The sequence below is a fragment of the Manacus vitellinus genome, unplaced genomic scaffold, assembly GCF_001715985.3.
Source record: "Manacus vitellinus isolate BGI_N305 unplaced genomic scaffold, ASM171598v3 scaffold_32_pilon, whole genome shotgun sequence".
In the NCBI taxonomy this organism is placed as follows: Eukaryota; Metazoa; Chordata; class Aves; order Passeriformes; family Pipridae; genus Manacus; species Manacus vitellinus.
In genome coordinates this window covers 8,275,367-8,292,094 of record NW_021940460.1, presented here as the reverse complement: position 1 = coordinate 8,292,094, position 16,728 = coordinate 8,275,367, and the positions used below count along the sequence as shown (strand labels likewise).

Here is a 16,728-nt window from a genome sequence, read left to right as displayed (position 1 = left end):
GTGATAACCCCGAGCAGACAAACCTGAAGGGCTCATCACCCTTGGGTTTGATTTTAGCAGATTTCTACTCTAGGAGTTCAGCAAATAGTACATAACCACTACAATTGTCACTAAAGAAGAGAGTTTTGTATCATCAGCTCCAATCCCAACCACTCAGGCTGCACAGAACACTTTATATCAGCAGATTATGTCCGACACTGCATGAAGCTTAAAATTGCTATTACTGCCCCTTCACTTAACCCCAAATCGTGCTTAGAAATCAAACCCCACATTCTGAACAGTTGTACAAACAATGACAGACACAGGGGGTGAAGAGAGAGGTGATTTCCAAGTTGTGCTGGTCAAAACCTTGCAGCTTAATATCCAAATTACACCCCTGGGTTGGTCCAACACCCCTCCAAGTGGGTGCAGCCCCTGCACGCTGGTGTCTGCAGCATGAGAAAGGTGGTGATGTGCTGTGACAGTGGCTTGAGTGGTCTTGCTCCAGTGAGTAATTTTACACAAGTTTTACAGTCAAGCATCTAATTTGCACTACAGCGGTGTGGCCATTTAAGTGCTAACTGTGTGAGTTGCACAAGGCTCTAGTAAAGCCTTTAGATCTTCATCAGGTTTGGACCTCATGCTGGGTTACTACAGCTTCATCAAGACCTCATGTTGGGTTACTAGAGCTTCATCAAGACTTCATGTTGGGTTACTACAGCTCCATCACGTGGCAGGTGAACGGCCACAGCCCCCCACGCCCAACTCAACACAATAAACACTATTATCACTCAGGAATAACTCCCCGTGCAGACACTTATTATTTCCCTTATCTATTTTGGAATAGCCATGCTGTGAGTCTCTGCTCTCCACTTCTGTTGACATCCTGATTGCCCTGTTTGCTGCACCTCCCTGTGCCCAGGACACACCTGGTCCTGCCAGGTCTCCGCTCCAGTGCTCGATAACCGAGTGCCCTCGGCAATGGCGCACACCCGCACCTCTGCTCGCCCTCACTCCATCATGGAGCTGCCTGGTTCTGTTTGATCAGGAGGAAAGCACACTAAATTTACCTGGGGAGTCTGTCAATCACTGAGGGATTCCAGCTGATTTGTCTGCTGATGGGTTTGCACACTGCAGTCAGGGGTATTTGCAATATCAGAGCCCCGCTTGATTTCCGTGCGGTAAGTTTAGCAACCACTCGAGTTGCATCAGATTTTGCAAGATGAACTTATCTTCAGGTTGTGTGCTGGTTTGGGCTGGGGTAGAGTTAATTTTCTTCACAATGGCTCTCTCTGTACCCCAGCCAAAACCAGCACAGGTTGAGACCTTAAAGGGAAGATATAAGTGGGTGGAATGGACAACCCTACCGGGAACCCTCCAAGCAGGCATTTCCCAGTGGAACTGCTGTCAGTTTGCCTGCTGTAAGCACGGAAGCAACACAGCTGGAATAAACATTAATGCACACCAATGATGTGACACAACAAAATAAAAGTCAAAAAAAAGGAAACAAAAAAAATATCCATACTAAGACACAGTCTCCTGCCTATTATCAGGATTTCTATTTTCAGACCAGGTTTCTCGCTTTGTTGGCATCAAACCCACACAGGACTGGCTGTGCACAGCCTGGTGGTTACTCTGCAGCTTGCACTGCCTTGGACACCACCAGCACCAACACCTGCCTCTTGCCAGCACAAACACGGCCCTGTTCCCAGCCCCAGGCTGCAGGACAGCGACAGGCACCTCCACTCTGAAGCACAAGGCAAGGTCAAGCTCAGACTTGCTGCTGCCTTGAACCAGGCTTTGCAGCAGATGGTAAAAGTGATGCCAGAATGAGAATCAACAGCACTATTTCTTCCTGGCATGCCATTCACCTGAAACCCTGTTCACTGAACATGTTCTAGGCTAGAAAAGCTCATCGTGTCTCTAGGAGGGAAGGACATTGTCCAACTGTCACAATTCACTAGGGAAATGGCTCTGAATGAAACTCGCTTTTGATTTATTTTGGCAGCTCAACTCCTGCTTATTATTCATTGGTTACAAAAGAGTATTATGGGACTTTAATCACTCAGCTGGAGTCTTACAGGATCTGTGGCATGACTTTTCATAAAATATATAAAATCACACAGCTTAAGATGCAATATTTAATCCCAATCCATTCACCATCTTAAAATGTATTGAAATCTAACACTAGTCATATTTCATATGTTCATATTTCAGAATAATGACCAATTCATAAAAAAACCCAGGAGATAAAGCTTAGCCAGGCAGGAGAGAATGAATATAACTGAAAGATGGTGCTTACAACATCGGGGTTGTGACACAAAGAGCTCCCCAAATATTTTAGAAACATAGGTTTAATTAGTTATTAAGAGTTTATGACAGTCAATGCTGTCTCAGCAGCAGGGACACTTCAACACCAGCCACGTGAGCCAAACCTGGGCACTGTGGCCAAGGAAGCAACACTGCAATCTGATGGCTGGAACTCAGCATATGCATAAATAAATAAATAAATAGACAGACAAGTGCCTGTGGTAGGAGATCTGCAAGCACTGACTACCTTAGTTCAGTGTGAAACACAACCTGCAGTCAGAAAAGCCACCTCCACACAAACAGGTGGAGGGAAGGGGAGCGGCTGAAGCAACAGTGCTGCTTATTAAGCATGTTCATGCAAACAGGGCACAAAATCACCTCCCTGCCTGCCAGGCTGACACTGCCTGTAACTCAGCCCACATGGAGCTGGGGAGGACAAGCTGCTGACTCCAGTGACACCATCCACCAGCTGCCCTGCGGCTCAGGACGCTGCTCTCTGAACTCCAGTAACCAGGATGAGCCCCTGAGCAGGGCGGGACCACACTCCCACTACTCTCTGCCACGTGCAGCACCTGCATCACTCCCTTCTTCTGCTCACTGTCCATCTTCATCTCTTTCTTCCTCCCTATATTGATTCTGCAAAGTGTTTCCTGATCTCTATTTAAAATAAAAAACCCCAAAAAGTATTTAGCATACTTCCATCTACGACCTTGTCAAATCCACAACCTGTGGGCATTTTTCTCTGCCAGACACATCCTCCTCCTTCCACAGGCTTAAACACTGCCAGGCACTGCAGCACACACAGGGCAGGGCATGCAGTTAGAGTCTCCCCACAGCTGCAGAGCCCAGATGTTTATTTTCACATTCCAGGAGAAAGGACAGCACTGGCTACCAAAGGATGGGATGGCCAACTGAACCGTCTGGTTCAGGCTGGGCACCAAGGATATATTCCTGTTATTTAACCACAGCAGCTGCCATCTCTTTTCTTGTACTGCTGGAGCTATGAAAAAGAAAATATATCCCTGTTCTCATGGAGTAAAATGAAGAAGGAGCCAACTAAAGCAATCCAAGTTATCAGCCAGTATCTCCAGCCATGATAAACATCCAAGGCTTTTCCCAGCCCAGACACATCCATTTGCTCTTCTAGTTAACACTTAACTTTGTTCTAGCACTTATTGAGCCAGACTCTAATGCAGTCAGAGACACTAAGCAATAAACCAAGTTTTCCTTTTAAATAGTCCTTACTGATGCAATTTCAGTCATCTACTTAATGCAAATGTGCACACGGGGCAGGAAGGCAAAGATGGACCAGAGATAACTGAGATAACAAAGAAGTACTTTTTTTTTTCTAGATTCAAACTATAAAGCCACAAATCCATTTGGGATCTTGGGACTCCTTTTGAACTCTTGATTCTTTCCAAAATGGATATCAGATGAAGCTACCTCACCATTACCCACTCAGGCACCCTGTCCTGGTTGCACAGTTACTGTCATGGGTTAAACCAGCAGCAAAGGCAGAGGCTACTTACTACAAGGACAAAAGCCTGATAGATGCAGTAGCTTCAGCCAAACAACCAGTAAAGGCATGTCAGCAACTGTCAAAAAAATTACAGCCAGTCCATGCAGAAGCTTTAGCAATAAACACAACTAAAGAGTGACACATCAAACCGTACGGAGCGTGTTAAACGCTCGGCGGAAAAATCTATGGGAACTTTTTATACTACACCCTAGGGCAGAGAGGAAATTATGCCACAACTGGACTGCAGCTCTTAGCAAGGTCAGCCCACACTCTCAGTTCAGCAGCAGCTCTGAGAAAAACCTTGCAGAGGAAAAATCGGATACCACTGGCTCCCCAGAAACTGTTACAACTGAACCGCAGCAGCTCCTGCATTCCCAGCCTCTCCCAAGGCATCCAAAATAGTCCAAGTCTGGGACTCCCAAGGAAAATTTTGTTACGCCCTGCAGAGGAATGTTCCACCCACGGCTGTTGTTTCCTCCCATAAAAGGATCATTAGTGAGATAATTTCTGAGGTTCAGGGTATTGTCTGCAGATTTTACTGAAACATCGCACCAGGAAGGGGAAGCCAAATGAGCCAGACTATTTTAAGGCTTTTGCATTTGGAGGAAATTCTAGGGCAAAATTTCAAAAAGGCAGATGCTTTGAACTGGGAAACATTATGCTTTGTGGAGAAGGGAGCATTCCTGTCTTGGGAGCTGCTTAAATAACTCTGTTGGGGCCACATCTATTTGATCGCCTTCATTTTTAGGTTCAGAATCTGCTTTTTCAGACACCTCACTACTAAATTATACGAACACGTGCATATTTGGGAAACAGTTTAAAAGCTGATAGACTATAAAAAGCTACTCTTACATCCATCCCCTAAGTACAATTCACCTCAAAGGCCTGCTCCATCATCACAGTGGACAGTGGGGCACATTATCCCTGCCATGCTACCAGACAGATGGGACAGGAGTCTCCATCACAGGGAGCGCAGTGGCTGGATCTGCAATTAGGATGCTAAGCTTTCTATCCCCAAGGTCTCCTTTTCCTTAAGGAGCATGGAGAGAACATTTCCATAGCTGCATGCTACACATGGGTCTGACTGGGATTTAGATTGCTCTGACTGGGAGAATAACATGCAGCACTATTCAGACATGTCTCTGCTGGCAGCGCTCCCTCGCCATCAATTATCAGCAAAACGCCATCCTGGTCTCAAAACCAAGGCTGGGCTCCCCTCTCCTGGACAGCTGGGAAGGTGCAGCTTTCAAGGCTCCTCCACAAGAGAAGGAAAGCTCTTTGCTGGGCTCAGTTGGTAAATGGTCCCTTCTCCAAAAAGAAAACAGGTTGTCAAAGGCTAACACCCTTGGCTTGTCTTCTAGGAACATGCCTGGATCCCTGGTCTCTAACACATCATCAAAAAAAAAGAGATTGGGTGGGTTGATGGTAGGTCCCAGGTCCCAACAAGCACTTGAATCAATTGCCTGCACAAGATTTCCAACCCCTCTTGGGCAGTTACTGCCGACAGGAGATGGGAAAGGCAAGGTGAGTGTTTCCTGAAGCACACGGTGCTCCCTCACCTGCGAGGGCAGCAGGGATGGCAATCAGCATGGGCAGGGTCTCAGCAGGAAACCCCCTCCTGGACTGCTTTGACTTAAACAAGAATCTTTTTTCTTTGCCACTGCATCCAAGGTTTATGTTTCCTTTGGAAGGAAGTCAGAGACTGAAAGGATGTTTATTCAAACTGTTATTTACTCATCAGACAAGGACACCTCCTCTAGCTCAATACAGTCAGCCAACGCTTGCAAACGCTGATTACCATTTGTATCGTGGGTTTTTAGGAGAGAATGTGACTGAAGGGGCTTTCACAAAACACCTTCCAGGCCCAATCTCAAATACACAGGATCCTGAGCTCCCACTGAAATTCAAGCAGCTACAAAATCAAGAGTTTAAATGCACTTTTATTTACAGCACGTGCTTTCAAGCAGACAATGGATTGCAGTGTTCCTCTTGGGTCTCAGTGTGTCAAGGGAGGGAAATCAAAAGACAGGAATTTTCCACAAAGTTTTGGCTTTTCCAAAAGCCAATCTGCTGCAAGTACTGTGCACTACAGGCTACAGACATCTCTTATGGTAAAGAGTTACAAATGGGAAAAGATTGAATTAAACTTATTGCTGTGGCTGGTTTTAAGCTTTGTTTCAAACCTCTTGCAAAAGCTGGTTGCCAACCATTTCCTTGTTAATCAAGGGTGGTTTGCAGTTGAGGTTATTATGATAAAGTGCAATAATGATCTTCATCCTGGGCTTCCTAAGGGAGAGGCTCACAGGATGACATTATTTATCCACGTGTATATGTCAATCAAATTTTGCAGGGAAATACTGGTCTTGAGGATACAAATTTAATAAGAATATAAGATCAGTAGAAGAAATAACCTAATTTTAACATAAGACCAAACTACAAACTATTACCAGAAAAGGTAAATAAGCACAGCACTGACTTGCCTTAACAGCACCTTGTTTTCAGTTGTTTCAAAACAATTTCTTAGCATGCACTGGAAAATAAAACCTTTCCTCTCCAACTGAGAGACGCCGGGCCTCTTGCTCTATGAAAACATTTCCAAGTGGCCTTGATTCCCCTGAGAATATGCTGGTAAAACAAAGGCACTTTTCAGCACAGGAACAGGCAGCTGAAGCTGAAAAACAAGGTTGTCACCCCCACAATCGGGTATCAACAGGGTGGTCATGTGAAAAGGGCTGCCTCACTCCCCCAGACAGCACACAGGATACACAACTCGGGGAATACAGTGCAGGGGGGACAGGAACAGAAAATGTTTCTTCTAGGTTTCCTTTCCTTGTGGGGAGGCAAATATGAAATTCCATCTCAAAATGACATGCAATTCAAGCATTCCCCAGTACCTTCTTTGCTGCACGTCCCTGTGACCAGCTCACATGCAAGGCCTGAGTTTGCTGATGCTCCTTTACTGCTTTAACCTTCAAGATCCACCCAAGTCCTGCCACTCCAACAGCCTGGTTCCAGCAATTCACATGTGAGATGCATGTACAGGTATGAAATGGTGGGTTTGGGTTAGAAACATAGAAAGAAAAAGCTCACGGCATTTCAAAGTATTTTTGTTCCCAGAGAACTAACACTTTAAAATAATTGAATGGTTCCAGTGGTTGTTAAGATCTCAAGAAGTAAAAAACAATAGTAACACTCCTGGGAGATTGCTGGCCTCAGCCCAGGGAATATTCAGGAATACTGCAACTGCAAGCTCTGGCATCTGTCTTTAAGTTTGCTTCTACCTTGCAAAGCAGTAAAGTGAGGGAAAATGGGAAAATTCACAGGTAAATATAGGAATGTTTGCAATTAACTACAACTCTAGGCTACTTAAAATACGTCCTGCGTGGACACACACATGCACATTTTAAGGTTTTTACTTAATCAGGAGTTTAATTGTTCCATCACAACCAAACTAACAAAGGGCAGCACAGACAGCTCTGCCTCCCTGGTACTTCAGAGCAGGACACTGTCCAGGTCCATCTGTACATGCTTTGGAGAACTTCAAAGGGATTAAAGAGTGAGAAAGCACAGACATAGGACAAAGCTCTAAACAAACCTTGCCAATCTCCACAGCACAGAGACACTCCTGTCATCCCAGGGGCACAGCTGCCCATGGCACTGTTTGTGTTCATCTCTCCCCACGTTCATCCTTTTCTGCAGGTCCTGAGGCACTCGGGGCAAGTCTCACCCACAGCTCTTCTCTTGTGTGGTCTTCTCCAATTTTATCCCCTCAAATGGGCCCAAAAGGCTACAACAGCACCAGCTTTCCAATCATACACAAACTCTCCAAGTACTGCACTAGTTTCCACTCCCTCCTCAACTTCTGTAATTGCCTCCCCAGTTGATTTCTTGTCTCGCCCCTGCACAGTAATTACAGGCAGCACCACTCCCAGGTATGCCACATCCCAAGCACATCCCCAGTTTAATAGCAGTACTCAGGCAACCATGATTAAACTACTTCTGCTGGGAGAGATGAGCATCTCCCATGTTTTTCTAAAGCAATACAAAAGCATAAACAGGTTAAATAATTCACTCGAGGTCACGGACTGTGGCAAAGGTGGGATTAGAAATAGATACCAATTGCTATGACAGTGAGAGGTGGAAAATACAGCCAGCCTTGCTGGTGAGGGAGTGACTACCCCATCCCAGCAAACTAGTCTTAAATCTGGTATTCAAAAGTCACTGAGGAAAGAAGTAGGACTGACGGTTCAAGGTTCAACATTCCTGGTCTAAACCACAACAGACACATGAAATACAGTCATACCAGGTGATACCTCAAAATCAGCAAAGCCAAGCTCAGAACTCACAACCCCTGCAGCCATGGCTGTGCTGATCAATACTGTACTCCCAGCAAACACAAGTAAAAGACAATAAAAACCCAAGAGCTGAAGAGGAGAAGCAAGAAGAAGTGGCAGCCAGTCATCAGCACAGCGACCAACAACTCAGGATACTCAGCAAACAACTTAGTGAAAAGCCAAATAGCCTTTTATTGATCCCTACCCAGGAGCAAATGTACTTGTACCTATTTAATGCTGCTCATTTTATCATTAGCTTCAGAGTGGCACGACCATAGGCTTCCTGGTTCTGCTTTTGATCTTTAAATCAATCCTTCATTCCCTTCCCTTCGGAGGGTGATGGGAAAGCAGGTCAGAGCAGCAGTTCAGTGTAAGAGGCACAGAAACATCTCACTAACTACAGGAGAAGGTTTCTGCCTGCCAGGGCTATTCCTCAATTCATCATCCCAAGATAAGAACCCCTGGCATTACCAGAGGTGAGATGCACATACCTGCCTGCCATCCTGTCCCACGTTGGTCTGTCCTCTCACCACAGTTCGAATGTTGTCATCCAACCTCCTGGAAAAAAGAACCCAAGAATGCCAAACTCAGTCTCTCTGTGCCTGACCCAAACAACTGTGGGAACCCTGACAGCTACAGAACCAATTTTAAATAAAAAAACCAATGCTACCAATGATAAACTCACTTTTTGCCCCCTCCCCTCTCTGTTGGACATCATTATCTTATATCATTTAAAAACTCCTGTTGCAAAAATAAAAATCAATTTCTTAATTCAATCAGGGCTTCTTGCAGTTCTCCTCCTTTAAGCAATATTGTCAGCTCTGCCTTGTCTGTTTGCATTTCAGCTTTCCACATATTAAAGTGCTGTTTAAAACACTGCAGGTTGGTAATGTCAGACTGCACAGGAAATCTAAGCATTTCCTGCCCTCTTATATCTATTTTGTACTTATAGGACCAATACTGCCAATTAAAAAATACATGAGTTTTACAATTGATATTTTAGCATCACGAAACATAAATTCATGGCAGTTGAGTCTTCTGGGCAGTTTGTTCTCTCAGTCTTCAAACTGTTCTAAAATCTGGAAAGATTTGGTACTTTTTGATTCATCTTTTTTTTTTTTTCAAAGCTGCACTTTGCAACTCATCAGCTAAAATAACATGAAGGGCATGTATTGTACAATACAGGTGAAATATAAAGAATTATAATAAAGGTACCACTATTGGCCTTGAGGCTGAGCCTACTCATGCCTTTCAAGCAAATTAATTCCTATCAGCTACAGTGCAAAGGCTGCATTTATGTAGTCTCAGTGACAACCAGAGACACAATGAAACAGAGAAATACTTACCTTATTTTCAATCTGATTTTGTTCACAACTTCATCGATGTTTGCCAAAGACTAGAATATGAAGAAAAAAAAAATCAGAGAGAAGTGAAATGGCGGATGTTTTACAAAGATATATGTCAGCTGTGATCCTGAACACTGCACCCCTTGTGGCTCTTGACAAAGAGGAGAGCAATGGCTTTGTTTTACAGGTGGAGGAACTGAGACACACAACAACTCAGCTGCATCTCTGCTACATCACAAAGAGCAGCAAAAGACAGGCCAGGCCAAGGCTCCTGCCTGCCCCTATCCCTGAGCTCTGCCTTGTCCTTTGTCAGCAGAACTGCTCCCAAAAGCCGTGTGACAGTGACCTCCAGTGGGCAGTGGGGATGGGGACAGAGCCTTTGCCTTTCCTGGGCAGAGACCCTCTTGCAGAGCCACACACCCCTAACACAATCTTTAGCTGCAGAAACATCTCTTTTTCGCAATATGTTAGTCCAGAACTCCCCCCGGGGCCGATGTGGGGAAGACAAAGTGCAGATATGAGCCCACAGTAACCTCATTCTTTAAATCTCAAAAGAAACAATGGTTCAAACATGAATGACTCTCCTGCAAAAGGCAACACCTGCCTGATTTGGCTGAAACCCCTGAGAACTCAGCAATGATTAACACGCAGTGAATTATGACATTTACTGCAGGAGAAACATCTACACAGAAACTAATTTACTTCTAAGATCAAAGCAGGACCCTTACTGCAGCAAGCACTCTGGGTGGAAAGAGACTACATAACGACAGCAAACCTTGTGAGATGCAAATTTAAGAAGCAATTATTGTTATAGCCTTATTAGCTGTGTTACTCTTTAAAAGAAAAGGTTTAGGTACAGGTTTAAACACACCTTTGGTCATCTACTATCAGGTTACCCCAAGAGTAAAGGGTGAAAGTAAAACCTGATAGTAAAAAGTATGAAAGTAGAGTCTGAGAGGGCTGTACTTGGAGCACTACTTACTTGCTCAGTGGGAAAGAGAGCATTAATATACTCCACAGCATTGAAATCTGCTCTGTCCAGTGGATCTTGGCTGGGAAACACCTGAAGAGAGGGAGGAAAACAAACAGAATCAACAACCACTGATAATTTCTGTAACTCTACACACTATCTACCACTTCTAATTACTTCAGCACCCACTTCTGATTGCATCTCACATTGTTCTAACAAGTGGCCAGGCCTCTGCCCAGGAGTAGAGCAGCCACGTGCTCTGCAGGTCTCTGACCTACCAAAATTCCTGTGGTTATCAGCCTGGATAAACACAGATAACTTACACACATGCTTCCACATATAGCCCTGGCACAATCCATCAAGGAATTCCCAGGACACACGAGCCATTAATCTTGTATCCCAAACCATCCTGAAGCTTTTGCTGTTGTCTGGGAACAAACTCCAGCACTGAGGCTCTGCCCTTCTCTTGGCCTGGGCTTTGCAAGGCCCGGTGGTGACAGACAGATGATTTGCTTTTCACAGCCTTGTAATAGGAAACGTGAAGAATTAAGAAGTGGTTGTACAAGTTCTCTGGAGACTTGGGTTTGCCACATTTCACAGAAGAGGAGGAGAACAAGAATCTGCTGAATGATTGTTCCTACTCATGGGAAAAGAGCAGCTGTGGTGCAAACAGATCCCATCTCTCCTCAGAAGAAACTCAAATTATACAAATGTGGCTGCCAGGCTTTGCTTTCTGTCCCCACAGACTAAAATGTGGAGCTTTCCCTTCCCTCCTACCACACTAAAGTTGTGGATGCCCCATCCCTGGAAGTGTTCAAGGCCAGGCTGGACTGGGCATGGAGCAACCCGGTCAAGTGGAATGGGTCCCTGAACCAGCCCTCTTGGGCAGCTTTCCCAGTCACTCCTGTGGCCAAGGAGAAGCAGGCAGCAGCTAAACATGCACAAGGATGAGGCTGTGCTGAGTGAGGAAGGTGCTCTGACGTCAGCCCATGGTAAGAGCACAGCTGCAGCATCACACCCAGCCTTGTCAGATACACTCCACAAATCCCAAACCCCCACAAGTATTAAGAGCAGATGAAACAAGAGGTGAGATGGAAGATAAAGGTTGGTAAGGAGCTCCACTCAAACTGCAGATAGAGATCAGTGCTGCAGGCAGCTGGAGCAGCTGAAGGAGTTGTCACTCCCAGGAGTTTGTCACAACCCATTAATCAGAAATACTACACCAGGTTTGGTGGAGCACCAGCCTGCCTGTGCTCCCCACCCTGCTTCAGGCAGGTCAGCTGAGCCAGCTCTGCTCACTGAACCACAACTGGGCAGGCTTTGCCCAAAGCTGATTAAGGAACACTCAAAGGAACAACAATGTTATTAGGTTGAGAAGTGCCAGTGAGGAGGTGATGGAAGGCAGGAGGTGGTGTCATCCTCAACATCTCCCCTTGCTCAGGATGTGAATATCTGCCTACAGCTCTACTGCCTTCCCCCCGTCCTGGTGCTCACTTGGGATGCTGTGCCAGCTCCCAGGGTCTGCCCTAATTCTTCAAGGGAGAGCCATGAGAAGTGAGCCACAAGCCTCAACATTCAAAACAATGAAAAAACTTATCTTCGTGATACTTTGTGAGACAGCTGCTGCTGCTGCCCACAGACTTCTGCTACAGCAAAGAGCTTTTAGGATGGAAGGGTTGGCTGCAGGCAGTGCAGGCTCACAGAGGACAAGAGACATGGTTTCACCCTGGGTTCTCATGGGATTTTGAAAGGTTTCAAGTGCCACAAAGGGTTTCAGGGAAGCCTGGAGGACTTGGGCTGAACACAGAATCACAGAATATCCTAAGCATCATCTAGTCCAACTCCTGGCCCTGCACAGGACACCCCAACGATCCCAGCCCAGCCCCAACAATCCCACCACGTGCTGAGAGCGTTGTCCAAACACACCTGGGTGACCACTGCCCTGGGGAGCCTGTTCCAGTGCCCAAACACCCTCCTGTGTATCAGCCACAAATCAAGCCAAGCCATTCAGATTACCCTGACCTCCACTGAGCCACAAGCATCCGAGAGCACTGAGGTGCTTCACACACCACGGAACGCGCCTGCAACCAGCGACAGAGCCCTGCGCTGCCGCAGAGCCGCCTGTCAGCGATGGGGACGTGGGGGGGACACGCTCAGCACAGGCCCGAGCACCTCGGACCCGGGGGTCCGAGCCCAACCGGGGCTGACGGGGCTCTGCCCGGGGCTCCCCGGGCCCAGCAGCGGGGAAGGCCCGGAGAGCGCGGCGGGGACTCGCCCGGCCCCAGGCCCTCACCGAGCGGCCCCAGGCCGCGCCCCCACAGCTGCCCCCTCACGGGGGGACCGTCCGGCGCACCTGCTCGACTGGCCGCCTGCACGGCGGGCGCAGTTCCAAGCGATCCGGCTCCAGTCCGGCTCCAGCTCGGCTCGTCTCCTCCATGGCGGCGCGCTTCCGCCGCGCTGAGGGGTGGGGCCTGTGGGCGGGCGGTGCCTATATGGGCGTGGTTCTCGCGAGGGGGGTTGTGCCTGCGGGTGCGCGGGCTCCGCCGCGGAGCGGGGCGAGTCCCGGCGGCGGCGGGCCGGACGGACTGACGAGCCGATGGGAGCCGAGTACTGGCCGGAATGAGAGGCGGCCGAGACGAGCCGAGCGGAGCCGAGCGAGCCGATCGATCGCGCGATCCAATTAAGCGAGCTGAGGGCTGAGCCGATCGATTCCAAGTGAGTGAGCTGAGCGCGATTCCATCCAATGCGGAGCTGAGCCGGAGCCGAACTGAGCGAGCCGCCCCGGGCCCTCGCCGCCGCCGGCTGTTGACAAGCGGCGGCGGGAGCCCAGGCGCTCGCCCATGTGGCGGACGCTGGCCCTCGCTCCGCCTCTTCCGGGGGCTCTCGTCTCTGGCATCGGTTGCTAGCGCTGGGCCGCCCCGGATGGAGCCTCAGGACCGCATCCTGCTGCAGGCGGCAGGTAGGGTGGCACGGCGGGAGGGGACAGCGCACCGCGGGGGACAACGCGCCGGTACCCACACCGGGAGGCGGGACGGCAGCGATCCGGGCGGGCCAGGAGCACCGAGAGCCTGCATCCGGGGATGCCCAAGCCCGCGACGCTCTGGGGGCCGGACCCCGGCTGTCCCGAGCCCAGATCCCGCGAGGGGAGCAGGGGCCGGTGGCCGGAGCAGCCCCGCGAGGGTGGGCAGCCCCTGAAGGTGGGCATTCCACGAGGACGGGCTTTCCCCGAGCATAGGCAGCCCCCGAGGGTGGGCATCCCCCCGAGCACGGGCAGCCCTGCCCGGCCGTACCCCCCGCGCTGTGCTACCCGCTGTCGGAGCGGGGATGCTCCAGTGCATCGCTCCTTCTGCCCACGGGGAACGGGGGGTGGAAGGGATGAGACGTGGCAAGAACCCCCTCTCTGTTCTGGCAAGAAGCCTGTCCCCGGCAGGCAGCGCTGGCACGGCCACCCCTCGCTGTGGTGTGTCACACTCCTGGGGTGTGCATGGAGTGGGTGTTTAAGTGCTCCCAGCTCTCCTGGTGCCAGCCCTGTGCCTCAGCCCTTCTGGGGTCACGTTTGGAGTGACCTGTTTCCTCTCTCTCGGTTTCAGGCTGGTGTCAACGGTCCAAGCCACGATGGCCACAGTGTCGGGGATCACGGTTATCCTCAGCTGCAAGAACGTGGTGTACGACAGGTAACCCAGCGCCCACTGTCCCTCGGGGAACACGCAGAGGATGTGCCCGGTCAGCTGCAGGGCTGGAATGTTTTATGCCAAAGGCTTGCACGTACAAAGGGGAGAGGAAAACCAGTTTCATGCTCCCCTTTCCTCCACTTTGTGTGAAGGGTTGGGCAATGTGCTGGCTGTACACCCCCCCTCCACGGCACCAGCTTGTTCCGAGTGCTCAGACAGGGGGCTGCTCTGCCAGCACAGTCTCCTCCACAGGATGGGCTGTAACACAGGCTGTGTGTGAGCAAAAAATATAGACATCATCAGCTCTAAAGGAGTAGGGAGTCTCCTTGCTGGAAGCTGAAATCACTACCGAGTCAAGCAGACGTAGCGAGAACTGATTTTAGAGGTGCAGTGTCTTCTCCGTGCCAAAGGGATTCTGAAGGAGTCCAGAAATGAGAAAATCAGAACGGAGTTTGCTCTGAAAGAAAATCCTGTTGCCTTGTCCTGAATGCTCCGAGATAAACTGCCAATAAGTGGCTCTCAGGAGGAGAGTGATAGTGTAATCTGGGTCAGAAGACTTAAAAACAGAGCTATTATCCAGACTAGCAGAGAAGATCGTAGGAGGGAAGAATATAATTATGCTGAGCTGGAATTTGACTGTCACACACTGATTTTTAGGAAGGGCTGCCCCGTCGGTCATTGCAGACTTGTTTTTAATACACAGATATGTCCTGCCTTGCTCTAGATAGTGAGATCTATCCAGGTTGCTCAGCCCTGCTTAACCCAGGCAGTCTGTGAGTTACCTTTTTGCTCTAAAATAAAACTTCTGCTGGATAGATAAGGCAGATGATGAAGCCCAGAGCCACAGAGACGGAAGGCGCTACCAGCAGCCCTCCTTCCCCCCAGAGCTGTCTGCTTGCCCGGGTGTTCTCAAGGCCAGTGGCTCTGTGCGAACACTTTGTGGGCAGAGACCTAGATTTTCTTTGAATCTGGAGGAAATAGAGCCCAGTGCTCAGCAGGGAAGGCCTCGGAGAATGACAGCGAGACAGCGCGCCAGGAACCATCACAAAGGTTGCAGTAAAACTGCCAGTTTATTTACAGAGGCAGACAATCATTATATTGCCTGAGCCGTAATTGCCCTCCAAAGCCCTGGGCAAGTTTTGCAAACACAATCGCTTGCCCTCCTCGCTTTACATCACTGACATCTTTCTATCTGGAGCGGGAACGCGTGCAACAGAATTTTCCTTGGAATGGCAGGAGAGCAAAAACAGTTTTATTCGAGCCCCAAGCTACGTTTCTTTAAGCAACAGCGTGGGGTGGTTTTGGGTTTTTTTTTTAATCAGTGTGATTTCAACTCAGGACTTTTTAAGGAGGCTGGAGTCCCTGCAGAGCAGGGCTTGCTGCTGCCCAGATTGTGCAACTGGGATTCCGACATGCTTTGGGAACAGGCAGCTGCCTGCAATTATTTCCCAACTGACAAACGCCTCTTGGGGGTTTATTGCTTGTATTGGATATTTTGCGCCTCACTCTCCGAACTCCAGACCAGGCATAGCCAGTTAACTCTGAGTTCTCCATGAGCTTTCCAAACCCTCCCCGGGTTAGGCAGCCAGCTGACGTGGCTTGGCAGGCAGGAGGGAGCCAGGATCAGAATTTCCCCTTCCTCCCCCACCAGGCACCAGCTCTGGCGGTCTCAAGGCTTAGGGAAGATCACCTGCTGGAAAGGCATCAGTTTGGTGCTGGATCCTGAGGGGTGCTGTGCCCCTGGCCCATGCAGCAGCTACTTGGCTGTGGGGCTAATCAGGCTCCTCATTAGTGCTGTGTTTGTGCTTGGCCAGGCTGAGCTTGGTGCCTGGCACAACCCAGGGGGAAGCAGGGCCAGTGCCAAGTCGTCCTCTACACGTACCAGGTACCTTTTCCCTGGGACAGTCTGTACCTGCTGAGCCAAATGGAGTTAAAATTTCCCCCCTTTCAGTTTGCCATCAGCTTCAAAACCCGCTGCTGCCATTTCAGACCTAAACACTCTCTTCTCCTCCTTCCAGAGCATCGTGAGGTGCTCGTAGCCCTTGCAATGCCCCTGTGTGTGCTGCTCCTCCCCTAGGCACTGGCTGGCCGTGGAGTACATCTGGGTCCTCGTTCCCTACATGACTTATGACATCTATGTCATGTACCTCTGCCACTGGCACAAGAGCCTGGAAAAGGGAATCGCAGAGAAGAAGCACTCGCTGGCCAGCGTGTGGAGCTTCCTCCTGCAGGAGCGGCTGATGGTGACCCACCACCTCTTCATCCTCATCGTGCTCACCCCCATCACCCAGGTAAGGGCTGGGCACGGCTGCTGCAGGAGCCCATGACCCCCTGGAGATGCTGGGTGTTGACTCCCAGTCACCTCCCTGGAGGGCCCTGTTCTCACTGCTGCCTTTCTTTTACAGCACTTCAGGGGAGAGCTGGGGGACTTCTTCGTGGGCTGCATCTTCACAGCAGAGCTAAGCACGCCTTTCGTATCCCTGGGCAAAATCCTCATGCAGGTAGGCGAGCAGGGACAGGGCTCAGGTCTGGGAACCCCACAGCAGTTTGTACCCAGGCTCCATCAGCCTCTGTTCATGCAGCAGCTGGGCCAGAGGTC

The 16,728-nt window shown here is 49.3% G+C and overlaps 2 protein-coding genes across 2 annotated transcripts in view; one reads left to right on the top strand and one right to left on the bottom strand.

Moving 5' to 3' along the window:
* VPS53 (VPS53 subunit of GARP complex) overlaps nt 1-8,658 on the bottom strand; it is a 60,116-nt gene extending 51,458 nt beyond the window's left edge. Inside the window, exon 1 of the mRNA XM_025895541.2 lies at nt 8,634-8,658. The gene's annotated coding sequence lies outside the window, so the exon portion shown is untranslated. The remainder of the gene's footprint in view (nt 1-8,633) is intronic.
* Nucleotides 8,659-14,051: 5,393 nt separating this feature from the next.
* Nucleotides 14,052-16,728, top strand: part of TLCD3A (TLC domain containing 3A) — a 5,584-nt gene continuing 2,907 nt past the window's right edge. The window contains exons 1-3 of the mRNA XM_029961297.1: nt 14,052-14,132; nt 16,207-16,420; nt 16,535-16,655. Of these exons, the coding sequence (XP_029817157.1) occupies nt 14,074-14,132; nt 16,207-16,420; nt 16,535-16,655 (394 nt within the window). The 5' untranslated portion in view covers nt 14,052-14,073. The remainder of the gene's footprint in view (nt 14,133-16,206; nt 16,421-16,534; nt 16,656-16,728) is intronic.